This window comes from Mirounga leonina, unplaced genomic scaffold, assembly GCF_011800145.1.
Source record: "Mirounga leonina isolate KUSES-001 unplaced genomic scaffold, KU_Mleo_1.0 Mir_126, whole genome shotgun sequence".
NCBI lineage: Eukaryota > Metazoa > Chordata > Mammalia > Carnivora > Phocidae > Mirounga > Mirounga leonina.
The window spans coordinates 28,418,467-28,445,635 of record NW_023270314.1 but is presented as its reverse complement, the minus strand read 5'-3'; the positions used below and the strand labels follow the sequence as shown (position 1 = coordinate 28,445,635).

Here is a 27,169-nt window from a genome sequence, read left to right as displayed (position 1 = left end):
CTCCTCCTCTGCTTTTCTAGCCATGGCTCCCTCTGGCCACAAGTCCGGTACTTTAAAAAGTAGGCAGAGCTGAGTTGACTCCAGCCCAGCCTTGGTCACCTGAAGAAGAAAAGGTACTCGTAATGGTAGGCGGCAGTCAAATCAAGGTGCCCTTGGGACTCCTCCCTGCCTTTTCCCATTCAGCTGTTTTCAGAAGCTGAGGGTGTTCTGGGTACACTGAGTGTATCACTGAGCCCCATCTCCTGGGCCCTGGGTCTGATCCCCAAGACTGAACGTGAAGCTCTCCCACCCGCTCTCCTACCACCCTGTATTCATTCCCAGTGTGGCATTCACACTCCCACATTGTCACTGCCGGCTTTCTTATGTGTGTCCTTGAGGGCAGGAACTGTCCCCTGTTGTACCCCTACACTGGCGCTTATCCCTTCAGCCTCATTTCTTTTTTCTTTTTTTTAAAGATTTTATGTATTTATTTGACAGAGAGAGAGAGAGCACAAGCAGGGGGAGCGGCAGGCAGAGGGAGAAGGAAAAGCAGGCTCCCCACTGAGCAGGGAGCCTGATGTGGGGCTTGATCCCAGGACCCTGAGATCATGACCTGAGCTGGAGGCTGATGCTTAACCCACTGAACCACCCAGGGGCCCCCTCCAGCCTCATTTCTCTCTGGTCCCCCTTCTGGCATCTCTGGGCCAGCCACATGGGCCGGCTGTCAGGGTCTCAGGATTGCTGTTCTCCCTCCTCGGGGCCTTTCCATGTGCTCTTTTCCCGGCCTGAAGTCTTCTTCCCCAGGTCTTTGCCTGGCCAGCTCCTACTCCTTCTTCAGGTCTCGGCTCACCTGATGCTTCCTCCAGGAAGGCTTCCATAAGGCCCCTGGTCTAGGCCAGTGGGTCTCTGAGCACCTGGATTTCCCTGCTCTATATTAAGCATCTCTTTACTTATCTATGTCTCCCACTAGCCTGCCAAACTCAGGCAGGGCAAAGATCATATTTGTCTCATTTTCTATTGGATCCTCAGTGCCCAGCACAGGGCCCATAACAGATGGGAGTTTACGCCCTGGGGCCCCTGGATGAGCTTCCAGGGGTTCACAAGGCTCCCCAAACCATATGAAAATGTTTATAGATTTGTAGTGCATTCTTCCTGGGAGAGAGTCTGTATTTTTTATCATAATCTCAAAGGACATTTAACACCCGTCCCGCCCAAGAAGGTTAAGAACCACAGTGTAGGCACCGGTGAATACTTGTTTTTGATTGGCTTCATCCATCGATGCTCAATGAACAGTTACTGGATGGATGACTATGCCTCCACCTCAGCGTTAGGGTGTTTTTAGTATTTTCAACGGATCGAGTACAACGCCAGAAGAAACCTTTGCCAGTTCAGCCCCTAACTCTGTGACCTCAAATATCCCTGTCCCAGTGGGGCCCACGGCTTAAGGCCAAAGCTCCAGCGGCTCCCAGCCCCTGCCGGAACCCATCTCCAGTCCCCGAAATCCACCTGCTGCGCCTTAGCAGCCTGTCGGCCGAAAATCATCCTGGTGAGCGCAGGGGTGGAGGAGCCGAGGAAGGAGTCCTGCAGGAGCTCTGAATGAGGGAGACTCTGCCCCCTGCCGGTTGCCTTTCTCCCCTCAGCGCGGGCTCAAAGAATGAGGTCAGAGCAGGAAAGCGGAGAGCCGAGCAAGGGGGGGACGGGGGCGGGGCGGGGCAGGGGCGGCCGCCCCAACGGGCAGTCTTTCCCGCCGGGAGGAGGCTTTATTTTCAATCGAGTCAGGGGCAGGGTCCTATCTCCTCCCAAATTAGGAGTTTAGGGAGGGCCCGGGCCGCCGTGCTGGTGGAGGTTCTTCTAGAACTCAAGGGAGGTCCAGTCACTCCAGTCACTTGGCTTTCTGCTGGATCCATCTCGTTTCCTGGAGCCTGGCTCCTGCCGACACCTTTGGATCCTGAGCCAATTCTCTGCATCGCCTGCCTACACTTGGCGTGTGGTGTACCAGCCTCCCCACATCACCATGGAAACAGGAGCCTCTGCGTCCATCCCAGAGCTGATTTGTGAAGCTATGAGAAGAATCTGGATTGGGGTGCGGGGTGCATAGGAAGGCCAAAGAGATAACGTTCACAGAAATTGTGGAGACAAGGAGAGACATGGGGTGGGGGAGGGATTGCTTTATCGGGGTTATTAGAATGGCTTGTACCCTGTGAAGAGAGGCAGCTTCCTCGACAGGCCATAAATGCAGTCCCCTCCTGGGCCACTGGTCAGCCCAAACTGACCGACCCCTCCCCACCTGACGGCCCTTTGTAGAGTGGTGAACTTGAGTGACTTCCTTAACCCCCTAAGCATCACAGTTCTCATCTGTAAATGTAAAATAAAAATAATAGCAGCACTTACTTCACCAGGTTATTGTCAGACTCCAGTGAGGTGATGCATAGACAACACTGTGAACAGTTATTAGCACGTAGTGAGTACTCAGAAATATGGTTATTGTTGTCCATGTCTTTCTATCATTTGTGTCTCTCTAGCTCAACTGGCAGCCCTTCAGTAATATAATACCTTACACTTCACAATTTTCAAAGTGTTTTTGCACACATTCTCTCATGTGTCCCCCCTCAACCTGAAAAAGAGCGATTATTCTCCCCACTTGGCAGACAAAGATGCAGATTCAGAGTTTAATCTTGTCTAAAGGCTCAGCTCTAACCTGAGGCTATAACTCAGGGTTCTGGAAAGCCTGAGTTCATTGCCCTGTGCGCTCATCTTCTGTCTGTGTCTCTGTGCCCAGCACGGTGCCACCCACGGTATCTCATTGTTGTCACTGCTGACACTGAGCCTGGGGCAGGAGTGTCAGGGAAGAGCTAATCCTGAAATGTGTGCATTGGCTTTGACCCTGAAGGAAGCAGAAAACTCTTAACTGAATCCATAATTTAAAACAGTCCCACAAAAAGGGAGTGGCTGCTGAGGGTTTGGGGTTCTTTTGGGGGTGGTGAAAATGTTCCAAAATCGATTGTGGTGATGACTGCCCAACTCGGTGAATGTACTAAAAACCACTGAATCGCAGGCGCCTGGGTGGCTCAGTCGGTTAAGCGTCTGCCTTTGGCTCGGGTCATGATCCCGGGGTCCTGGGATCCAGGGGATCAAGCCCCGCATTGGGCTCCCTGCTCAGCGGGAGGCCTGCTTCCCTTCTCCCTCTCCCACTCCCCCTGCTTGTGTTCCCTCTCTCGCTGTGTCTCTCTCTGTCAAATAAATAAATAAAATCTTTTTTTTTAAAGATTTTATTTATTTATTTATTTGTGTGTGTAAGAGCAGGGGGAGCGGCAGACTGAGGCAGAAGCAGACTCCCCGCTGAGCAGGGAGCCCGATGCGGGACTCCATTCCAGGACCCCGGGATCATGGCCTGAGCCGAAGGCAGACGCTTAACCGACTGAGCCACCCAGACGTCCCAATAAATAAAATCTTAAAAAACAACAACAACAACACTGAATTGCATATTTTAAGTGAGTGAATTGTATGGTATGTGACTTACATCTCAATAAAGCTCTTATTTTAAAAATTCCCACAAATCAAATACCAGGCCCCGAAGCGGCACCCATGAACTCCACCAAATATTTAAGGGGAAAACACCAACTGAACACAAATTCTTCCAAATAATAGAAAGGCTACTCTCTCCAACTCATTTTATAAGGCAAGCATGACCTTGATTCCAAAACTGACAAAGACATTATGAGAAAGCGAAATTAGGCTCATGATTACAGACGCAAAGTCCTATAAGCCAAGTCTTGGATTTGTTTATAGTATAAACACTTATACTAGCCATTTCTTTTTCTTATTTTTTTTAAAGATTTTATTTATTTATTTGTCAGAGAGAGAGAGAGCACAAGCAGGGGTAGAAGCAGGCAGAGGGAGAAGCAGGCTCCTTGCTGAGCAGGGAGCCCGATGTGGGGCTTGATCCCAGGGATCATGACCTGAGCCGAAGACAGATGCTTAACTGACTGAGTCATCAGGTATCCTTATGCTAGCTTTTTATAAAAAGAATAATACATCATGATTATGTTCACCTCCGTCAAAAAATGAAGTTATTTTAACATTTGAAAATCAGTGTAATTCACTGTATGAACCGAGCATTGGGAAAAATGAAATAATTGTGTCCACATATATAGACACTTGATTTATGACAAAGGAGACGGTGTAGAGCAATAGATGCAGAAAAGTGTTTGGTAAAATTCAACATCCATTCATGATTTAAAATGGTCAAATCTAGTAAACTAAGGAATAAATGAAAAGTTTCTTCATTTGATACAGAATAATTTCAAAATCCCCATGACCAAACATCACACACTTCACAGTGAAATGTTGAAAGTTTTCCCTTGGAGATCGATCAACAACAAAATGCCCCCTATCATTTTTCTTTTTTTTTTTTTTTAAAGATTTTATTTATTTATTTGAGAGAGAGAGAGTGAGAGAGCACAAGAGGGGGGAGCGGGAGAGGGAGAAGCAGACTCCCTGCCGAGCAGGGAGCCCGATGCGGGACTCGATCCCGGGACTCCAGGATCATGACCTGAGCCGAAGGCAGTCGCTTAACCACTGAGCCACCCAGGCGCCCCCCCCTATCATTTTTCTATTCAATTTTGTTTGACGTTGTCCTGGAGGTCTTAACCAATGCAGGAAGGCAAGAAAAGGGAAAAAAGACTTAAGGAAAAGAAGAAATAAGCTTGTCATTATTCACAAATGATATAATTGTGATATAAAAAATCTAGAGAAACCTACAAGTAAATTATAAGAATTAAGAGGGTCAGTTTAGCAATATTGCTGAATACAAGATCAGTTTCCAAAAATCAATGTTTCATATCAATCAATATGTCTGCAACAAACAGAAAAAGTAAGTTATAAAAGATACCATTTACATTTGAATTAGAAATATCAAATATCTAAGAATAATTCTAACAAAATACGTTCAAGATCTCTAATAGGAAACCTATAGAATAATATATTTTTTTAATTTTTTATTTATTTATTTGACAGAGAGAGAGAGAGCGAGAGCAGGAACACAAGCAGGGGGAGTGGGAGGGGGAGAAACAGGCTTCCCGCGGAGCAGGGAGCCCGATGCGGGGCTCGATCCCAGAACCCTGAGAGCATGACCTGAGCCGAAGGCAGACGCTCAACGACTGACTCCCGCACAGGTCATGATCCCAGGGTCCTGGGATCGAGCCCCGCATCGGGCTCCCTGCTCCGCGGGAAGCCTGCTTCTCCCTCTCCCACTCCCCCTGCTTGTGTTCCTTCTCTCGCTGTGTCTCTCTCTGTCAAATAAATAAATAAAATCTTAAAAAAAAAAGAGAGAGAGAGAATTTAAGGAAGGCCTAAAGAAATAGAGGGATATATCATGTCCATGAACTGGAAGACTCAATATTAGAAAGATGGCAGTTCTCCCCCAACTTATCTACAGATTCACTGCAATCCCCCATAAAATCCCAACAGGGTTTTTTAATGGAAACTGACAAGCTGATTTATAATTTTATATAGAGACCCAAAAGACCAAGAATAACCAAGACACTCTTCAAGAAGAAGATGGGAGTTCTTGGTGAAGCATATATAAAGACTTTAACAAAGCTATAAGAATTAAGACAATGTGGTATTGGTACAGGAATAAAGAAACAGGCCAACAAAATAGAATAAGTAACTGAAACACAAACCCACATGTATATGGACATTTGGTTTATGACAAAGGGGACAGTGCAGAGTAGTGAGGAAATATCCCCAAGGCATATGGAAAATTACAATATACAAAAATCAACTTCAGGTGAATTATAGACATAAATGTAAAAGGCAGAACAACAAAGGCTCTGGAAAATAAGGCAGGAAACTGTCTTGACAACCTTAGGATAGGGAAAGACATCTTTTTTATTTTAAGATTTTATTTACTTGTTTGAGAGAAAGAGTGAGAAAGAGAGAGAGAGTGAGAGTGCAAGAGCACAAGTGGGGGGAGGAGCAGAGGGAGAGTGAGAAGCTGACTCCCTGCTGAGCAGGGAGCCTGACAACAAGGACGCAGGGCTTGATCCTAGGACCCTGGGATCATGACCCAAGCAGAAGGCAGATGCTTAACTGACTGAGCCACCCAAGCACCCAGGAAAGACATCTTAAACAGTATACAAAAGGAAATGATAAGCCTATAGAAAAAGACTAATACATTTGCTCACATTAAATTTTTAAAATATTCTGGCCAAAAACAAGCAAAACATAAATTAAAATGTGAAAAGGAAAAGGGTTAATAATATGGTATGTGAATTAAATTTTGTAAAAATGAAAAGAAAGTGCACAGAGAAATGTATAGAATTGTTGAATCGCTATATTAGATACCTGAACCTAATATAACACTGTACATTAACTATATTTGAACAAAAAAGGGAAAAAAAGTAAAAGTTAAGCCACAAAGTAGAACAAATTTAGAACACATATACTGATAAAGGACCTACCTCCAGCATATAAAATGAAGTATTACAAATCAATAAGACAAAGACATAAAACCTACTATAAAAACGAGCAAGAAACTTGAATGCGGGGTTCCTGGGTGGCTCAGTCGTTAAGCGTCTGCTTTCTGCTCAGGTCATGATCCCGGGATCCCGGGATCGAGCCCCGCATTGGGCTCCCTGCTCCACGGGGAGCCTGCTTCTCCCTCTCCCACTCCCCCCGCTTGTGTTCCTGCTCTCGCTCGCTCTCTCTCTCTGTCAAATAAATAAATAAAATCTTTAAAAAAAAAAAAAAAAAGAAATTTGAATGAATGCACCGCCAAATAGGATGCCCAAATGGCGATAAACATTGGAAAGGGTGTTTGACTTCATTGATCATTAAGAAAATACACACCCACCAGAAACACTCAAATTAAAAAGATTGAAAACAACAAGTGTGGGGAGGATGTGAAGCAACAAGAACTCTCATACACTGCTGGTGGGTGTAGAAACTGACACAACCTCTTTGGAAAATAGCTCAGTCTATTCTGATAAAGTTTCATATGTGCACAGTTTGTGAACCAGAACCCTTAGAAATACACGCACACGTGCCCCCAAGGAACATGTACGAGAATATTCACTGCCCCATTATTCGTGATCACTCTAAATGGGAAACTAACCATATGTGCACTGACAGTAGAATAGAAGTAATATACAAGTAATACAAGCTTATTGATTTCATTTATATACACTTCGATAAAAGGCAATACCAACCTACAGTTTGTTGACTACTGATTTTGGGACTTCTCAGGCCCCATAAACTCATGAGTCAATTTCCTATAATAAATCTATCATCTATCTACTTATCTGTCTATCTATCTATCTATCTGTCTCTTACTGGTTCTGTTTCCCTGGAGAACTCTGACTACTACAGACTTTGGTTGGTACTGGGAGTGGTTCTAGATAAACAGAGCTTTAAAGATGAGTTTTCTGAATTGGTTCTGGGGTTTCTGGAATTGACTCTCTAATCTGATTAGATATAAAGACACTCATGATTCTATTTCCAGTGATAAAGAGAGCACTGATTGTCCATGGCATGATCTGGCAAGAGAGGTGTGCGAAATATTAGATGTTCTTCATCAACCCCTTATAAGAAGCAAGGACCTGGGTGACGGTGTATATGATACTCTGTTTTTGGCAAACTAACAAAAATAATGAGATTAGCTGCTTGTTCTGATTGTTACTGGACAAACAAGGAAAGAAAAGGAAGAGGTTAGAGATTCAAATTCTGAACTCAAGTGCCACATAAATGACCTCAAAGTTACTATGTGTGTCCTCAAAGAGCCTCCACTGTCTCCTGTGGTGGCAGGGTGGACACTGCTGAAAATAAAACACAAAATCTCCTCCAAATTACAACACAACTTGAACTCCCAGTCTCTCAGGGTGTCTACTGTTAAAGCAAGGGCAGTGGTTGGCAAGGAATGGGATCTTGAAAGCTGGAATGGGGATGTGTGGGAAGACCCTGGTGAAGATGTGGACATTGAGCCCCTAAATTCTAACAAATCTCTACCATCAGAAAAGGCCTCTCTACCCCCTGTGGTATTGGCCTCCCTACCCCCCATCTGAGGGAATTGACCTTGTGCTGCCTGAGGAAACAGCATCCGCATCCCCTGAGGCAGTTGCCATGAAAGACAAGGCCTATTTTTTTTTTAAGATTTTATTTATTTATTCATGAGAGAGAGAGAAAGAGAGGCAGAGGGAGAAGCAGGCTCCCCAAGGAGCAGGGAACCCGATGCAGAACTCGATCCCAGGACCCCAGGACCCCAGGACCATGACCTGAGCCGAACGCAGACATTTAACCATCGGAGCCACCCAGGCGCCCAAAGACAAGGCCTATTCTCAGGACCCACACCCACTACCCCTCTTTGCTTTAGACTTATAACTAGACTCAAGTTCCCAGCAGGTCCCTAAAGGTGAGGGGCAAAGTATGACCTATGAGGAGGTGTACTACACTCCAAAAGAACTACTTGAGCATTCCAATTTATACTGACAGAAATTTAGAGAACATGTGTGAAAATGGATATTAAGGGCATGGGGTAATGATGGAAGAAACATAAAGTTGGATCTGGCTCAATTTATTGACATGAGCTCATTAAGCACAGATTCTGCAATTAATATTGCATCCCGGGGGATTAGAAAGGATTTTAACAGTTTGATTGGTTGTCTGAAACATGGACCAAAAGGTGACCCCCATTGAGCAAGCTGGAAATGCCAGCCCTGACTTCGTTGAATGTAGAGAAAGGGATTCAACGGGTTAGGGGCACTGGAATGTTAGAGTGGAGTTGTCATTTAAGATCTACTCACATACATCGGGAGGGTTCAGACGACGTATCTTTCACCATGACTGCAGAAAAAGAAGTTGTGAGGGGAGGTTCAGCATCCTTATAGAGCTTTGTGATTGCTCTTCCCTATGGGACAGACCTTACGGTGGGAACTGTAGTCACCAAATTGGTAAAACGAAATGCAATGGGAGTAGTTAGATCCCAAGGTGGCAGACGCCAAGGGGTTGCCCTCAACCACCAAAGGCAACGTGGGAGTAGTTACCATAGTGGACAGCAGAGTCAAAGCAGAAATTAGAACAGTCTGACTTGGGGGCCTTGGCTGGCTCAGTCAGAAGAGCATGCAACTCTTGATCTCAGGTTCGTGAGTTCAACCCCTGTGTTGGGTGTAGAGATTACCCCCGCAAAAAATCAATAAACTTAAAAAAAAACAAAAACACGACAGTGTGACTTACAAAGACTTATGCCATTGGCTAGTTGATCATGGTGTGATAGAAGTGAGATAGATAAGAAGGCTACTAACTTCTCACTTGATCTATACAAACAGAAAAGTTCTAGGTCAAGTGAACAAAATTCTAACCTGAATCATAAAAACAGAGTTTCCAGTCTCGAGCCAGTTGATAGAGCAGTACCCCTTGAATGAAGGGGAGGTTGGGTCCTCTTAAGGAAGGACCCCAGGACACTGCCAAAGATTTATACTGTTAATCTTTCTTCTAGCCTTCCCCTGCCCCAACCCAATGGCCCTTTATCAGGGTAACTGTGCACTGTGGGAAAGGAAATCATCAGACTTTGGGGGGACTACTGGACACTGGCTATGAACAGACACAAATTCCAGGAGATCCAAAATGTCACTGTGGCCCACCAATGAGAGTAGGGGCTTATGGAGGTCAGGTGATCATGGAGTTTCAGCTCAAGTCCATCTTACAGTGGGACAATGGGTCCTTGAACCCATCTTATGGTTAATTTCCCAGCTCTGGATACAGAACTGGCATAGATGCACTCAGCAGTTGCCAGAATCCCCACATTGGTTCCCTGACCAATGAGGGGTAGGGAAAGACCAAGTGGAATTGACTAGAACCGCCTTTCCCTAGGAAAATAGTAAACCAAAAGCAATACCACTCTCCTGGAGGGATTGCAGAAATTAGTGCCATCAAGGATTTGAAAGACGCAAGGGTGGTGATTCCTACCGCATTCCTATGCAACTCATCTATTTGGTCTGTGCAGAAGACAGATGGATCTTGGAGAATGACAATGGATTATCCTAAGCTTTACCAGGTGGTGACTCCGATTGCAGCTGTTGTGCCAGATGTGGTTTCAGAGCTTGACCAAATTACCATGTTCTCTTGTACCTAGCGTGCAGCTGTTGATCTGGCAAATGCGTTTTTCTCCATCCCTGTCAATATGGACCACCAGGAGTAGTTTACTTTCAACTGGCAAGGCCAGCAATACACTTTCACTCTCTTACCTCCTGGGTATATCAACTCTCCAGCCCTATATCATCATCTAGTTCACAAGAATCTTGATCACCTTTTGTTGGAAAAGACAATCTCATCATGCCTGCAGTCTTTCCACCCCTGCTCAGCCGCGTAAGAATGGACCCTGGGCCTGGAACACTTTCTTACCAAGAGATAAAGAGCCCACACAGCCTGTGCCGGACTTATCACCTTATGTGGGAATATCTTTGCTTGTTTCATGCTCTATGTGTACTCCTTTGTTCTGCTTAAGTGTGAGCATCAGTAGCCCGCCGGCATGCCCCCAGCTATGTCAGACTCCGTGGGTGAGGGAAGGAGATCCTTCTAGTGTGGCACCAGAGGGGGGAAGGCCAGTCAACTGCCCTGCATTGGCTTCCAGGAGGCACCTGCTGGCCATGGGGGACCAATGCCCATGACTGAAGCTGATTTTGTTCTATCTCTTCTCTGTGCAGAAAAAGCATTGTTTCATCCAGTGCTTCACTGCACTGCGTTTTCTTTGGTGACTCTGACACCCAGACGCAGTGGGCAGAAGTGTTTGGATTTCTGTTTCGGGTGACTAGCACTGTAGTGATCTTTGCTGTCCTCCATGTAGTTGGAGCCTTCCCCTGACACTGGTTACAAGTGCATAAGTTCTGCTTAACACCTTTCCCTTCCACAAGATATCACACTTGTCCATTACATTGAGGACATTGTACTGATTGGATCTAGGGAGCAAGAAGTAGCAACTACTCTAGACTTATTGGTAAGACATTTGTATTTCAGGGACATCTGGGTGGCTCAGTCAGTTAAGCGTCTGCCTTCAGCTCAGGTCATGATCCCAGCGTCCTGGGATCAAGTCCCACTTCGGGCTACTTGCTCAGTGGGGAGCCTGCTTCTCCCTCTGCCTGTTGCTTCCCCTGCTCTACTATCTCTTTCTTTCTCTCTGACAAATAAATAAATAAAATCTTAAAGGAAAAAAAAAAGACATTTGTATGTCCGAGGGTGGTAAATAAATCTGACCAAAGTTTAGAGGTCTTCTAGCTCAGTGAAATTTCTAGGGGTCTAGTGGTGTGGGGCATGTTGAGATATCCGTACAGAGGTGAAGGATAACTTGTTGCACCTGGCCCCCTTTATAACCAAAAAGAGGCACAACACCTTACTGGGCCTCTTTGGATTTTGGAGATAGCACATTCCTCCTTCGGTTGTGTTATTCTGGCCCATTTACCGAATGACCCGCCAAGCTGCTAGATTTGAATGGGACCCTGAACAGGAGAAGGCTCTGGGGCATGTCAGGTGCAAGCTGCTCTGTCACTTGTACCACTTGATCTAGTAGATTTCGTGGTGCTTGGAGGAGCAGGTCAGGCAGGGATGCTGTCTGAAGACTTCATCAGCCCCTCTAGGTGAACTGCCACACAGGCCCTTAGGATTTTGAGCAAAGCCTTGCCGTCCTCCGCAGATAACGACTCTTCTGTTTCCAAACAGCTCTTAGCTTGCTTACCGGGCCTTAGTAGAGACTGAGTCCTTAACAGGAAACCACCAAGTTACTTTGTGACCTGAGCTGTCCATCGTGAACTGGGTGTTATCTGACCCACCACGCCGTGTAAGCTGGGCATTCAAAACAGCATTCTATCAGCAAATGAAATTGGGGTATATGAGACTGGGTCCATATAGACCCTGATGGCATAAGCGATTTATGTGAATATGTGGCCCAAATGCCGTGGTTACCCCCAGCCTGCACCTATAGCCTCCAGGACACTTCCCTATGATCATTTCACAGAGGAAGAAAACACTCAGGCCTGGTTTACGGCTTATTCTGCACAATACACAGGCACCACCCAAAAGTGAATGGCTGCAGTACTAGAGCCCCTTTTAGGGACACCCCTGAAGGACAGGGGTGAAGGGAAATCCTCCCAGTGGGCAGAACTGTGAGCAGTGCACCTGCTTGTTCACTTTGCTTGGAAGGAGAAATGGCCAGATGTGCAATTATATACTGACTGATGGGCTGTGGCCAAGGTTTAGCTGGATGGTCAGGGACTTGGAAGAAACATGATTGGAAAATTGTTGACAAGGAAATTTGAGGAGAAGGTATGTAGATAGGTCTCTCTGGATGAGAAAACACACACACACACACACACAATAAACAAGCAAACCCATGAAGATATTGGGTCTCATGTGAATGCTTAAAAAGGGCAACCTCAGCAGAAGATTTTAATAATCAAGTGGATGGGATGATCCATGCAGTGGATACCAGTAAGCTTTTTCCCCCAGCCACTCCTGTCATCACCCAGTGGGCTCATGAACAAAGTGGACATGGTGGCAAGGATGGAGCTCATGCAACATGGACTTTCACTCACCAAGGCTGACCTGGCTATGGCCGTCACTGAGGACTCAGTCGGCCAGCAGCAGACACCAACACTGGGCCTCTGACATCGTACCATTCCCTTGGCTGAACAGGTTGATTACACTGGACCACTTCCATTGTGGGGGGGCAGTGTTTTGTTCTTACCGGAATATTTACTCTGGATACAGATTTGCCTTCTCTGCCTATAATGCTTCTTACCCAAACTATCATTCACAGACTTCCAGAATGCTTTATCCATTGTCATGGTATTCCACACAGCATTGCTTCTGATCAAGGAAGTCACTTCCTAGCAAGTGAAGCATGGTAATGGGCCCATGCTCATGGAATTCCCTGGCCTATGTTCCCTACCATCTGGAAGCAGCTGCTTTGAGAGAACAGTGGACTGGTCTTTGGAAGACTCAGTTTACAGTACCCGCTAGGTGGCAATACCTTGCAGAGCTGGGGCAAGGTTCTCCAGAAGGCTGTAAGTGCTCCAAATCAGCGTCCAATATATGGTGCTATTCTTTTGATAGCCAGGATTCACAGGTCTAGGAATCAAGGCAGGGGTGGGGGGGCGGAATGGGAGTGGCACCCAACACTATGATCCCTAGTGATCCACTACCACAATTTTTTTTTGCCTCTGTCCTATAACCTTATGCTCTGCTTGCCTAGAGGTCTTAGCTCCAAAGGAGGGATACTTCCACCAGGTAACACAATAATAATGATTCCATTGAACTGGAAGTTAAAACTGTCACCCAGCTACTTAGGGCTCCTCATGCGTCTGAGTCAACAAGCAAAGAAGGGAGTCACTGTGCTGGCTGGGATGGATCCCGACTACCAAGGGGAAATTGGACGACTGCTCCACAATGGAGGTAAAGGAAAAAAATGTCTGGGATACAGGAGATCCCTCAGGGTGTCTCTTAGTATTCCTATGCCCCATGTTTGGGTCCATGGGCAGGACTACTAATGGTCCAGATCCTTTAGGAATGAGAGTTTGGCCAGCGGAGGTGCTTGTTGAAGACAAAGAGAACACAGAATGGATACACAGTGGAAGAAGGTAGTTATAAATTGTCAGTTACAACCCCATGACCTGTTACAGAAATGTAATTTCTGTAATTACAGAACTATAATTGTCCTAACAGTTCCTTCTTGTTTTGCTGTGAATATGTGTATGTGTGTGTGTATAAAAATAAAATATCTTTGTTTTCTTCCCTCTCTTATTTCCTTATCATCATCATTAGTATCCTATGACTTTATATCATAGTATTTAAGTATTATATTTTGTTATTGTCTTTATTTGGAGATTAAATATGGTTTTAAAAAGATGTGAACTGAGAAGAGGTAGACCTGTGATGGTTAATTTTATGTGCTAACTTGACTGAGCCACAAGGTGTCCAGACATTTGGTCAAACATTATTCTGGGTATGTCTGTGAAGGTATTTCTGGATGAGATTAACATCTGAATCAGTAGATTGAGTAAAGATTGCCCTCTCTACTGTGGGTGGGCCTCAACCAATTAATTGAATGCCTGAATAAAAAAAAAAACAAAAAAAAAAACGGCTGAGCAAGAAGGAATTCTTCCTGCTTGACTGTTGAGCTAGAACATTGGTCTTTTCTGGCCTTTGGACTCAGACTGAAACATCACAGGTGTATATACACACACACACAAACACACACACACATCCTATGGGTTCTGTTTCTCTGGAGAACCCTAATACAAGCATTATATCTTACATTTAAAACAACTTTATTGGGGGTGCAGGGATGGGGTAACTGGGGGCTGGACATTAAGGAGGGCACATGATGTAATGAGCACTGGGTATTATATAAGATTGCATTGACGTCGACCTCTGAAACCAATTAATATGTTATATGTTAATTAATTGAATTTAAATTAAAAAAATAAATAAAATGTTGATGTTTTGTTCATGAAGGATTTTTTTAAAAGATTTTATTTATTTATTTGACAGAGAGAGACACAGTGAGAGAGGGAACACAAGCAGGGGGAGTGGGAGAGGGAGAAGCAGGCTTCCCACCAAGAAGGGAGCCCAATGCAGGGCTCGATTGCAGGACCCTGAGATCATGACCTGAGCTGAAGGCAGACTCCCAACGACTGAGCCACTCAGGCGCCCCTTATTTATTTATTTTTTAGAGAGAAAGTGTATGTCTGGGAGGGGGGGAAGGGCAGAGGGAGAGGGAGAGAGAGAATCTTAAGCAGACTGCATACCCAGCATGGAGTCTGACAAAGATAATACTTAAATACTGTGATATAAAGTCATAGGATACTAATGATGATGATCAGGAAATAAGAGAGGGAAGAAAACAAAGATATTTTATTTTTATACACACACACACACATAGACAAGTCCAAAGTCCGACCATGACCTGAGCTGAAATCAAGAGTTCGACACTTGGGGCACCTGGGTGGCTCAGATGGTTAAGCAGCTGCCTTCAGCTCAGGTCATGATCCCAGGGTCCTGGAATCGAGCCCCACATCAGGCTCCCTGCTTGGCGGGAAGCCTATTTCTCCTTCTCCCACTCCCCCTACTTGTGTTCTTTCTCTAGCTGTCTCTCTCTCTGTGGCAGTAAATAAATAAATAAAATCTTTATTAAAAAAAAAGTTCAACACTTAACCAACTGAGCTACTCAGAAACCCCCATAATCCAATTTTAGGACATTTTCATCAACCCAATATGATGTCTCAGGCACATTTAATATTAATCTCCCCTCTCTCTCCTCCAAGCAATCAGTAGTCTACTTTCTGACTTTATAGCTTTGCCTTTTCTGGATATTTCATATAAATGGAAACTTAAAACATGTGGTCTCTTGTGTCTGGCTCCTTTCACTGAGCATGTTTTTGTAGTTCATCCACGTGGTAGTATGCATACGTAATTTGTTCCTTTTTTATTGCTGAATAGTATTCCATTGTATGAAAACAGCGTATTTTGTCTACCCATTCACATGTTGGCGGACATTTGGGTTGTTTCCAATTGGGCTATTATGAGTAATGCTGCTAAGAACATTCCTAAGCAAGTCTTTGTGTGGATACGTTTCCACTTCTCTTAGATTGATATGTAATGGTGAAATTGCTGGATCACACAGTAAATTTATGTTCAACATTTTAAGAAACTGCCAAACTGTTTTCCAAAGTGGCTACACCATTTTACATTCCCACCAGCAAAGCATCAAGGTTCCCATTTCTCCACATTTCCCTCCAAACTTTGTTATTACCTGTATGCTAAAATATGGACATTCTATGAAAAACAACCCCCCCCCCCTCCCGCCCAATAAAAAGTTTTAAAATGTTCAGTGAGGAGGCTACGGCTTTTGAGAGGTAAAACGGGATCTCTTAAAAACTGACTGCAGTCCTCCAGCCAGCAGAGGGCGCTCCAAGCCAGAGTCTCTCCTCCTAGCCTTTCACAGCGCCATCTTAGCGAGATCCCCGTTGCTAGGAGACGTAGATGCGTTTGGCTCCAGACCCCAGCCTCGCTGCTATCCCAGGCTGGCTCTCTCTTGTGGGAGGGCTAAGATCTAAGGTCCCACTACCGTCCAGGGGCAGTTCCGTAAGGCCCTTTTCTGGGGCGTTTTCCTCCTATTTCTTCTAAAGCTGACCAAAGCAGACTGAGGGTCCTTGCCTAGATCCACCCCCCGCCCCCAGCTATGCCTAAGAAAGGGAAAAAGGCCAAGTTACCCCTGTCCGATGAGGAGCAGCTGCTTCTGTTTCAGCAGAAGTTGCTGGCAGAGGAGGAGATGGCCAAGAAGAAAGAGAGGCTCCTGAGCCAGTTCTTGAAGGTGATGGCTTTCTGCATTACTCTGCCCAGCCCCACCCACTCCCTGCACTGGCCCTGTCGCCTTGACCCTCTCATTGTGGCAGCCTGTTTTCATGCTGGCCTTCCCTCCTCCGGAAATCTTGAAACCCAAATATACTTAGGTTTCTGGCAACATTGTTTGGGGAGGAGGCAGTTCTTTGCGAAGCACAGAGCGGGGCAAGTGGTATAGAGGTTGACGGTCACAACTGAGCCCCAGACTGGGACAGTAGGTGTTATCAGCTGTCCGAGCAGTCAGAAATTCTGATATACTCCCTGGAGATTACAAACAACATCCTGCTCTGATGCCTTCACCTGAAGGAAATTCACCCTTGCCCTCCCCAAAATGCCATCAAGCAGTTCCTGTCTTACTTCAGACCCTCCCAAAAACAAGAACAGGAACTCCCTGAGTGTTAGTCATCAGGAACTTTGGTCTCTCAGAAAAGACAAAGGGTAAGGTGTCAGTGACAACCTGTGATCTTGTTTGTTTTACCATAACAGGGCTTTAGGCCCTGACCTCCTGGGGCTTATTCATTCCTTCACACAGGACAAGCTGGCCAAGGAGGAGCACAACAGTGCTCTGAACCTTAACAAGATTAACACACAGTGGAGAACCGTCCTTAGGGAAGTCAAGACCAGAGAGCTTCATAAGGACATTGAGATCCTCAGCCAAACATTTGAACGAGTGGTGGACTGCAAGGACAGTGTCATCAAGGTAGGTGCTCTTCCCAGTGAAACACTTGAACCTGGCTGCCTTGATCTTTTAATAGAATGGGCCTACTGAATTAATTTATGTATCATTTTTTTCGGGGGAGAGAGAGAGAGGGGTAGGGAGGGGCAGGGGGACAGGGAGAGAGAGAATCTCAAGCAGCCTCCATGCCCAGAGTGGAGCCTGACGTGGGGCTCCATCTCACAACCCTGAGATCATGACCTGAGCTGAAATCAAGAGTCGGACGCTTAACCGACTGAGCCACCCAGGCGCCCCTAATTTTTTAATCAACCTTAAAGCCCTCACAAGATGCAGGCTGTGATGAAGCGGGCATTAGTAATACCAGTTTTCACTGAAATGAAAAGTGGACTACTGGGCTGTCCTCCCTCTCCCCTGCTTCAGCGTACCCATTTCCTTGGTCATCTACTGCCTGAAACCAGCACTGTACAATATTAGAGTTGTAAGGCACAGGCAGACATCACTCAGTGACTTGAACTTTGTCTCGCATCTTCACTTCAATGTGCGAAGACTCCGTTCCAGACAGGGGAACTGGCTTGCCCAGTGTCACACAGCCAATCAGCAAGAGAGCTGGAACCAGAGCATGAGTTTCTTGATTCCTACTCCAGTACTTTATTTAACCAAATTGTTTGGTCTCTTTGATTCAAGTTCAGTGGCCCTGGATGAATCTGAGATCTCCATGGGTAAGAGCAGTTCTGGATCTCTAAGCAACTCAATCAGCCATATGCTCTTGGGAGATTGAGCTGAATCCATACCATATTCTTTTCTAAGGGATTTTGCTATATCCCTTCTTTAATCCCATTTTTAACCTCTGTTTACTGACTCCTCAGTCTTTTCTATCTTAAAACAACAACAACAACAACAGAAGTCCCACAGTAACAGCAAAATATACATTGGCATGCCCCCTCTTGAAAAGACACATCTCTCCTTCACAGCCTAACTCCTGAGGGAAAAAAATTTCAGTAGACCTGGGCAAGCTTCAAGTGATACATATTAAGAGTCCCCAAATTTGCAAAAACCATTATACATTAGAATTCCTTACCCCACCAGTTAACCTTATGGCTTTTTAAGTGACTTCTTCAGACCCTTATTGAGAGTTATCAAATACTTGCTGAGAAGAGAACCAGCAGTGTTCATTTAGGGATGCTGAGCAATGGTCAGGCTCACCCTTAAGCCAGCTAGCTTCCAGCTTTGTAGCTTATGCTTACAGTCCCCACCTTAGGTAAATCACACACCTTCAGGGTCATTCCTGAATAACCGAACCTACACGTGTTAAATGTGCAAATGTTAGTGATCCTCACTTGCTATCTCCACTTCTTCACTTCCTGTTTATCCTGCATCCCACATCTGATTTCCACTCTTCCCTAGGAAGTTGCTCTGGTAAAGACTACCAGGCTCGAACCACGGATACTTTTCATCATTTAGTCTTCATCTAACCCGACTCCTCTGTGGCATGGACTTTTTAAAAAAGATTTTAATTATTTATTTGAGAGAGAGAACCTGAGCAGAGGGGAGGGGCAGAGGGAGAGGGCCAAGCCGACTCCTCACTGAGCAAGGAGCCCTACGCGGGACTCGATCCCAGGACCCCGAGATCACCACCCAAGCCGAAGTCAGATGCTCAACCAAGCCACCCAGGTGCCCCTGTGGCACTGACATTCTTGGTCACACCCTCCTTGAAACTCTCCTTTGGTTTCCATGACACCATTCTTTCCTGGCTTTTCTCCTGCCTCTGGGATATATAGCGAATCTTCTTTGTGAGTTTATCTTCCTCTCTCCAACGCCTGAACTTTAACATTTCCCACGTTTCTAAGTCTGGCCATCTCGTCCTTTAACCAGGTGTCTAGGGCCTAGACAGTCGTGCTCATTACCCTGACTTAATTTTTTTTAGATTTTATTTATTTATTTATTTAGAGCGAACACGAGTGGGAGGAGGGGGAGAGGGAGAATCTCAAGTGGACTCATCGCTGAGTGAAGAGCCTGACACAGGGCTCGATCTCACAACCCCAGCTGAAACCAAGAATCAGCTACTCAACCGACTGAGCCACCCAGGTGCCCCTCATTACCCTGACTTTATTTTTTTAATTTTTTTAAAAGATTTTATTTATCTGAGAGAGAGAGAGAGCATGAGAGGGGGAAGGTCAGAGGGAGAAGCAGACTCCCTGCTGAGCAGAGAGCCCAATGCAGGACTCGATCCTGGGACTCCAGGACCATGACCTGAGCCGAAGGCAGTCGCTTAACCAACTGAGCCACCCAGGCGTCCCTACCCTGACTTTGAATACCACTTTTATATTAATGACTTCCAGGTTCTGTAAAACCAGCCTGGATCTCTTTTGTGAGTTCTACATCATTCTATTTAAGATTCCTAGATATCTGTTCCTGGCTGTTGCATTATCCTCACAACCAAACTCAGGAGCTCCCCCTTCCCTGGCCAGGCCCAAACCAATTTTTCCACAATCTGGTCTTCCTTACTCTCTATTCAGGTGGTCAGTGCCATTCACCAAACCACCCAACAAAGAAATCTGGGAAATCATCCTAGGTTTTGCCTCCATCCCTGACTTGTTACTAAGTTTTGTATAAATCCTCTGCTTAAGTATTTTTCAAAGCTATACCCTGCTCTTCTTCCCCATTGTCCTGCTGCAGGTGAGACCTGGGCATCTTCTCTCCTACGGACTGTTCCAACAGTCTCCTATCTTCCAGCCTTCATGCTCAGCCACCTCTAGATGACTGTCGACACAACTACCAGGATTATCTTTTTGAAACAAAAATCTGATCCTCTTATTCCACTGCTTAAATTTTAGTGGCTCCCCTCTTCCACAGGAAAAAATCCAAACTCCAGGAAAGAACATCAAAGCCCTTCATGATCTGGCCTCTACTTGTACCTTTCACACAGCCCACTTTGTTTCTTACCTGTGTTTTTGCACATGCTGTTCCCTCTATCTGGAATTCTCTCTTCCCCATTTCTTCAGTCTTCCTGGCAAACTCTCACTCCTTCAGGAGTGCTCACCAATGACATCTGTCCTGTGAGGCCTTCCCCGGTGCTCTTAGTCAGACGTAGGCACTCAGTCTTTTATATCCCATTGTCACTGGTAAATCATCAACCTCATAGCAATTTCCATGTTATACTGTAAATTTCTGTTTATGTAACTCCTTTCCTACTGCAAGACTGAAAGCTCCTTTGGGGGGCAATGAGCATGTCTTTTCATCCCCGAATCCTTGGCATCCAGCACAGTGCTGGTAATGACAGGTTTAGTAAACATTGGCTGAGTGAATGAAGAGGCTTCCATTATCAGCACCTATTTCAAAAGATCCTGTTTCATACCAAACATTTAGGTAAAAACTAGCCCTGCATAGAGGTTGTGATAGTTTACAGTGAGTGGCTCAAGGTGCCTGATCATGTAGGCATTCACTAAATCCTTGTTGTTGTTTCATTCACTTAAAAAAAAAAAAAAAAAAAAAAAAGATTTTTATGTTTAAGTTATCTACACACCCAATGTGGGGCTCGAACTCACAAGCCTGAAATCAAGAGTCGCACGCTCCACCGACCAAACCAGCCAGGCACCCATTTCATTCATTTTAATTTTAATTTGTTTTACTTTTTTGAATAGGTAATACACTCACATTATTCAAAATTCAAAAGATGAAGTTATATAGAGAAAAGTGCCCTCCCACCAGTGCCTTCCAGCCATGCAGGGCCTCTCTCAATCATTTTAATTTCATGAGTAAACCTTTTTTTTACACAAATGGTAGTACTACATACTGTTCTGCCCCTTGTCTTTTTCAAATAATATATCCTAGGGACTATTCCACATTAGCCCATAAAGAACTTCTCATTTTTTTTTAAACAACTGCATAGTATTCTATATTGTAGTTTAACATGTTACCTTGTCTTCTGTATTTCCTAGATCTTGGTAATTAGATCTAGAAGGTTGGAGATGTTGTATTCTTCCATCAGGAGGCTGGTTACCTCTCTCTCTCTTTTTTTTTTTTTTTTAAGATTTATTCATTTCAGAGAGAGAGAGCCATGCGAGTGGGGTAAGGGGCAGAGGGAGGGAATCTTCATGCAAACTCCCTGATGAGCGTGGAGCCCAAGGCGGGGCTCAGTCGCACCATCCCAAGATCATGACCCAACCCCTAATCAAGAGTCAGATGCTCAACCGACTGAGCCACCCAGGCACCCTGCCTGGTTATCTCTCTCTTTTTTTTTTTTTTTTAAGATTTTATTTATTTATTTGACAGAGAGAGAGACAGCGAGAGGGAACACAAGCAGGGGGTTGTGCTGAGCAGGGAGCCCGATGCAGGGCTCTATCCCAGTACCCTGGGATCATGACCTGAGCCGAAGGCAGATGCTTAACAACTGAGCCACCCAGGCGCCCCTGGTTATCTCTTTTTGTGATGTTAGCAGCTGTTGATTATCCATTCATTCACTGGGGATTGCAAAATGCTGATTTTCTAATAGTATCATTCCTTTTTCATTTATTAGCTTGAATACTGCTATAAAGAGATACTTCTATCATTCAGCATTCAGTTACCAAGAGGTATCGTTTATACAATAAAGGCAGCATAAATACTTGATTCTTTCTTTGCCCTTTATACACCATTAAAAAAAAAAAAAGAATGGATTGTCTGGTATCCTCCAGTGGTAACTGATTTTTTTAAGTCTCCTTATAAATTCATAAACATAACTGATATTTTCCAGTCCATTGTAGTTTTTATCCTTACTGATGCTCACATTGTCTTTTTGCCAGTGTGTGTTCCAGTTATCCAATACTGCATAACCCGGCATCCCTAAATTAGTGACTTAAAACAACAACTTATTATTTCTCATGATTGTTGATCTAGTTCACCCGCATGGTTCTTGCTTGCTGTCTCTCCTACAGTTTCAGTCAGATGTCAGGTGAGGCTACAGTCAGCTGGGAGGGAGCTCAGGTGGGCTGTTGACTAGAATGCCTTAACATGGCTCCTCCGCAGGCACTGCCCTTCTCACAGTGTGATGGCTAGGTTCCTGGAGGGAGTGTCCCAAGAACAAGCATGCCAAGGGGCAGGAAGCAGAAGCTGCCAGGCCACGTAAGGGCTATGTCTGCAACTGGCACATGTCACTTTCACCCTATTCTAATGGTCCAAGTAGTCACAGCGTCTGCCCAAATTCAAGGAGATGGAAAAGAATACCTCTTGATGGAGGAGTGGCAAGGTCACATTGGAGAAGATGGTAGGATAGCAGATACTGTTATGCCCATCTTTGGAAGATACAATCTGCCCCAGTGAGATACTTTTCTTGGTTCCTGCGTTCTTTTGACATGACCCTACTGGTCTTTCATAGCTGCTTTTCTGTCTTGTACGACAAGATACCCTAGGTTCTACTTGTTTATTTTCTGCCTCAGACTTTGGAGCTGCCATTTCTCCAAGAATCCTCAATTCCTTTTAGCGGTAGCCTCATCGTTATACATGTCTGTTGTCCCTAGGACACTGCCTGGCTACGTGGGGTTCCCTGATGTCACTCTTACTTTCCGATCATGAGTCAGAGAACCAGCTCTCCTAGAGCCAGAGAGCTGGCATCAGGAACTAGGGGAAAATGCCATTCATGCCATCCAGCTGAATACACTCTTATTTTCTCGCACTGAGGCCATTCAGCCAAAATGGCAACTCTGTTTCCCACCCAGTCTTTAGCCAAGGACCTGTCCGAAGCAGAGGAGCAGTATGCCCATGCCCTGCGCAGTCACCTGCACAGCATCGACCAGCTCTTAGCCCTGCAGAGATGCCGGCTTAACCTCCTAGAGGAAAGTTACAACACGGAGCTGGAGGCCCTAACCAAAGAGTTTGAGACAGAAAGGTATGCGGGCCTAAGAGGAAATCGGGGATTGAGTCCAGGAGAGTATCCAGGGCCTGTGTCGAGGAGCTACCTCTAATCTAAGCGGGTGGCCAGCAACCTGGAGCATCCCCCCTTGCTTATGACCTGACCCCCACCAGAGACCATCCAGAGTTCCTTCTCACCTAATGCGGGTTTAAGCTTGTGGCTTCAGCCTCCCTATGCCCATGCCAGGTCTCTCTCTGTAACACCCTCACCACCTGCTTTCAGCTATCAAAATCCAACCCATCTGGCAGGGGACAGGGAGGGGAGGGAGACTTCTCACTGAAACATTTGGTACTTTATTGCTTTTCGTATCATATGAATGGATTGCCTATCCAAAAATCAAAATAATCTTATTCACTCTTTCCGACCCTAAAACGAAGAGAGCCTACCCTCCCTCCCTGACCCTTCAGTACCTAGGAGTTTGAACCACTCGTGTAGTTTTACTACATACTGCTTTGAGTTGTCCTTTTTGGTCCATATGCTTTATCCTTCAGAGCAGGAAGTGTCTTATGTCCCACAGGAAGACAATTACTGACCAGCATGAAAAAGAGATTCACTACCTACAAGATGTCTTCATGGCCATGGAGCAGAGCTATATAGATTCTGAGTATGAAAGTAAGCTGGAGTTCCAGAGCATGTGGGATGATCTCAAAAACAAGGTACGGAAGGAGAGTAGCTGGGCAAGAGCTGGGAGAGAAGGGAGAGAAAAATGCTCTAGGCCACTGGAGGTCCTCGAGACACCTAACCAACACAATCAAGAAAGTGCCTGTACCCCTACTGCATTTTGTAACTTTGTAGAAATTGGTTGGGAAGAGCCATTCTGAAATGTCAAGGAAATGCACTTTAAAGCTAAAAGGCACCAAGGAGATCATTTGGCTTCACGCCTATGATTTGTAGATGAAGAAACTAAGGCCCAAAGAAATAAACTGATCTGCCAAAGTCATGCTGCTGCTTTGTGATAGAACCAGGAGAATCCAGGTCTGCCCTTGGCCCAAAGTGCTATCCACCATCCCAGAGGCTGCACACTTAGCTATCCTGCAGACCTGGGTTTGGGCATGGGGTTCTTTTTTTTTTTTTGCTCCATAGTGTTTTGTAATTTTTTTTTTTTTTTAAGATTTTATTTTTTATTTATTTGACAGGAAGAGACACAGCAAGAGAGGGAACACAAGTAGGGGGAGTGGGAGAGGGAGAAGCAGGCTTCCCGCCGAGCAGGAAGCCTGAAGTGGGGCTCGATCCCAGGACCCTGGGATCATGACCTGAGCTGAAGGCAGACGCTTAACCAGCTGAGCCACCCAGGCGCACCATGTTTTGTAAATTTTTAAAATAAGCTTCCTACATTTAAAAATTGCGAGATTTGGGGCGCCTGGGTGGCTCAGTTGGTTAAGCGGCTGCCTTCGGCTCAGGTCATGATCCCAGGGTCCTGGGATCGAGACCCGCGTTGGGCTCCCTGCTCAGAGGAGAGCCTGCTTCTCCCTCTCCCTCTGCCTGCCTCTCTGCCTTCTTGTGCTCTCTATCTCTCTGTCAAATAAATAAATAAAATCTTTTTTTAAGATTTATTATTTATTTGACAGAGAGAGAGACAGCGAGAAAGGGAACACAAGCAGGGGGAGTGGGAGAGGGAGAAGCAGGCTTTCCACTGAGCAGGGAGCCCAATGCGGGACTTGATCCCAGGACCCTGAGAGCATGACCTGAGCCGAAGGCAGACGCTTAACGACTGAGCCACCCAGGCACCCCAATAAATAAAATCTTTAAAAAAATAAAAAAATAAAAAATAATAAAAATTGGGAGATTTCAGCATGGGGCCTGGCTGGCTCAGTCCATAGAGCATGCGACTCTTGATCTCAGGGTCATGAGTTCAAGCCCCATGTTGGGCATGGAGCCTACTTAATTAAAAAAAAAAAAAAAAAAAAAATTTTTTTTTTAATAAAAGAAAAATGGGGGAGATTTCACATAAAACCCCAAAATTTTAGCTTCTCCTGAAAAAAGATCTGGTAACACTGGGTCACATTTCCAAATGGGAATACATTCGTGTGGAGCTGAACAGATCTGCTACCCACCTCCCCCAATGACCATGGAGCATTTCTTCTCTGGTTCACCACAGGCCCCCTCTAACTTGCAGCACTTATTTACATCATCTGCCTGGTCTTTGTAGGCGTTTTCATTGGTGACCTCTGCACTGTACTGGGTTATAAGCAGGTCAAGAGGGTGAGGGTGCCGGAGGCAGTAAAAGGGCACTGACAGAGTAATTCCAAGCACTGGCTATTTTGGTGCCACTTCCTAGAATTTAGAAGAGAAGCATTTTCTAAGACTGAAACTGGAGAACATAGTAGAAGATCTGTGGAGAAGGTTCCAGGATGCACTCAAGAATTACACCGATGCCACAGAGGACCAAAAGATTGCCTTTGAGACGCTGCAGGTGAAAGATGAGAAGAGCTCCAAAGAGATTGAAGCACAGATGAAAAAAATACAGAGACTACAGGTGAGTGCAGCCAACTGGAAATACTCACTGCTTTAAATGCTCCATTATCCCCTGGTCATCTTCTCCCAGTTTCCACTGGACCCTGTCACTGGTTGGGGAAAGACGAGATCCTTGGATTTCAGTCCCCAGATTGTCCTTTTACCTGTCTCACTGAAGACCTTTAGCTTGTCAAGGGTTTCCTCTAAACTCTGTTCTTCCAGGACTCCATAATTATTTTAAAAAGCAAGATCATGGTGCACAGCCGTGAGAGTGAAGACCAGAACCAGTACATTCGTAAGGACAAGGAGCTGGTCCTTGCCCAACTGCGAAAACTTAAGGCCCAAAGGACTCAGGCCCGGGAACTATCCCAGGAAAACTTAGTCAAACTCACCTTGGAAAGTAATGCCACCCTCAAGGCCCTGAGAAGGATCGTCGATAAGGTAACAGGGGAGAGGGCAGTCAAACAAAACCAAGGAACTTGGCTCCCTGCAAAGCGAAAGGGGTCTGAGAGAGGTAGAGGGCTTTCTCCTGCTTCCTGCCTGAGTGGACATCTGGAGTACCTTTTTTATTCCGTGTTCCCTCCCCTCTCACATTTTAAATTAAATGAATTAATAATGAATTTGCTAAGACTGTAAAACACTTGGAATAGTGCTTGGCACCTAGTAAGCACTCTGTGTTAGATGTATTCATTACTCTTGTCTCACGTTTGGATGAATTGCTTCCCTGGGTTTAAGCAGGGGAACCAGCTCCACTATTTCCCCTCCCCACCCCCTTTCCTAATAAAAGGTCTCTTCCTGCTTCTGATAGGGTGAAAAGATCCTGAAACTTGCTGAAATATGTAGGAAGTTTGAAACAGAGGAAGAAAAAGTGCTGCCTTTCTATTCATCAGTCTTGACTCCCAAGGAGCAGGAGAAGATAGAAGAAATTTACCCAGAGGAGCTTACCGAGCAGCTCGCAAAGGTAAAAGTTCCTAGGGTCCAGAGGCCATCACCCAAGGTTGGGGATCATGGGGTACTGGGCTGCATTTGCTAATGGGCCTCAACACGCACCTTCTCCCTTTAACCAACTCCCAGGTGATAGTAAACTACACAGGGATGGAGAATTTCTGGAAAAGGTACAACAAAGTGAAACTGGAGCAACTGAGCCTCCAACATAGACATGTCCAGTTGTTAGAAATCAATGGGAAGTTGCGGGAGATGCTGAAGCAGTACTTGGATGGCATCTCAGTGAGTGACGAAGTGATGAGCCAGCTCAACCCACTCTTTATCGTCAACCATCGAAGTAATTTACCCCAGCCTTTGTCCACACCTACCACCCAGCCAGGTGACAAACCACCTCCAACCACTTACATCATTGAAGCAGCCCATGTGATCTCCCACATCCTGTGATATAAGGAGAAAATCGCTTTTCAAACCCCAAACAATTTTTTGAGAGACCAGAGGACTTTGCTATTAAAAATTTCCATGAGGTTTATGAGCTCCTTCTATGTTTGCCATATTGGACAGAGCAGTCTACTTGGAAGATACCAGGAATACGGTGGCCCCAGAGAGTGGAGATAATAGCTAGGCAATTATCAGGAGGCTCATTGTTCATGAAGCACTGCTTCTTCGAGTCTGGGCACTATGAGGGCCAGAACCAATACCTTTGGGGTGTAGAGATCCTATGGGAACATTCAAGAGCAGGTCCTTGGCGGTAAGTTAGGACAAGAAGAGGCAGGGGAAGAGGTGATCCAAAGCCTCCAACCACCCCAATGTCAGGCAAGATCCAACTCAGAATGCCTTTT

The 27,169-nt window shown here is 45.4% G+C and overlaps 1 protein-coding gene across 1 annotated transcript; it reads left to right on the top strand.

Annotated features, from left to right (window-relative positions):
* The first annotated feature begins 16,020 nt into the window (after nt 1–16,020).
* Nucleotides 16,021–26,857, top strand: CCDC65 (coiled-coil domain containing 65). The gene is made up of 8 exons (XM_035002756.1): nt 16,021–16,339; nt 16,901–17,068; nt 22,738–22,907; nt 23,449–23,587; nt 25,210–25,407; nt 25,608–25,826; nt 26,194–26,346; nt 26,460–26,857. The coding sequence occupies exons 1-8, from the start codon at nt 16,208–16,210 to the stop codon at nt 26,772–26,774; spliced, it is 1,494 nt and encodes a 497-aa protein (XP_034858647.1). The 5' UTR covers nt 16,021–16,207; the 3' UTR covers nt 26,775–26,857.
* Nucleotides 26,858–27,169: the final 312 nt, after the last annotated feature.

Bases quoted from the DNA above. Each gene is read 5' to 3' on its own strand.
- CCDC65 (XM_035002756.1), top strand. From the start codon at position 16,208: ATGCCTAAGAAAGGGAAAAAGGCCAAGTTACCCCTGTCCGATGAGGAG. The intron at 16,340-16,900 runs GTGATGGCTTTC...TCCTTCACACAG, and splicing joins TCCTGAGCCAGTTCTTGAAG to GACAAGCTGGCCAAGGAGGA. The intron at 25,408-25,607 runs GTGAGTGCAGCC...CTGTTCTTCCAG, and splicing joins AAAAAATACAGAGACTACAG to GACTCCATAATTATTTTAAA.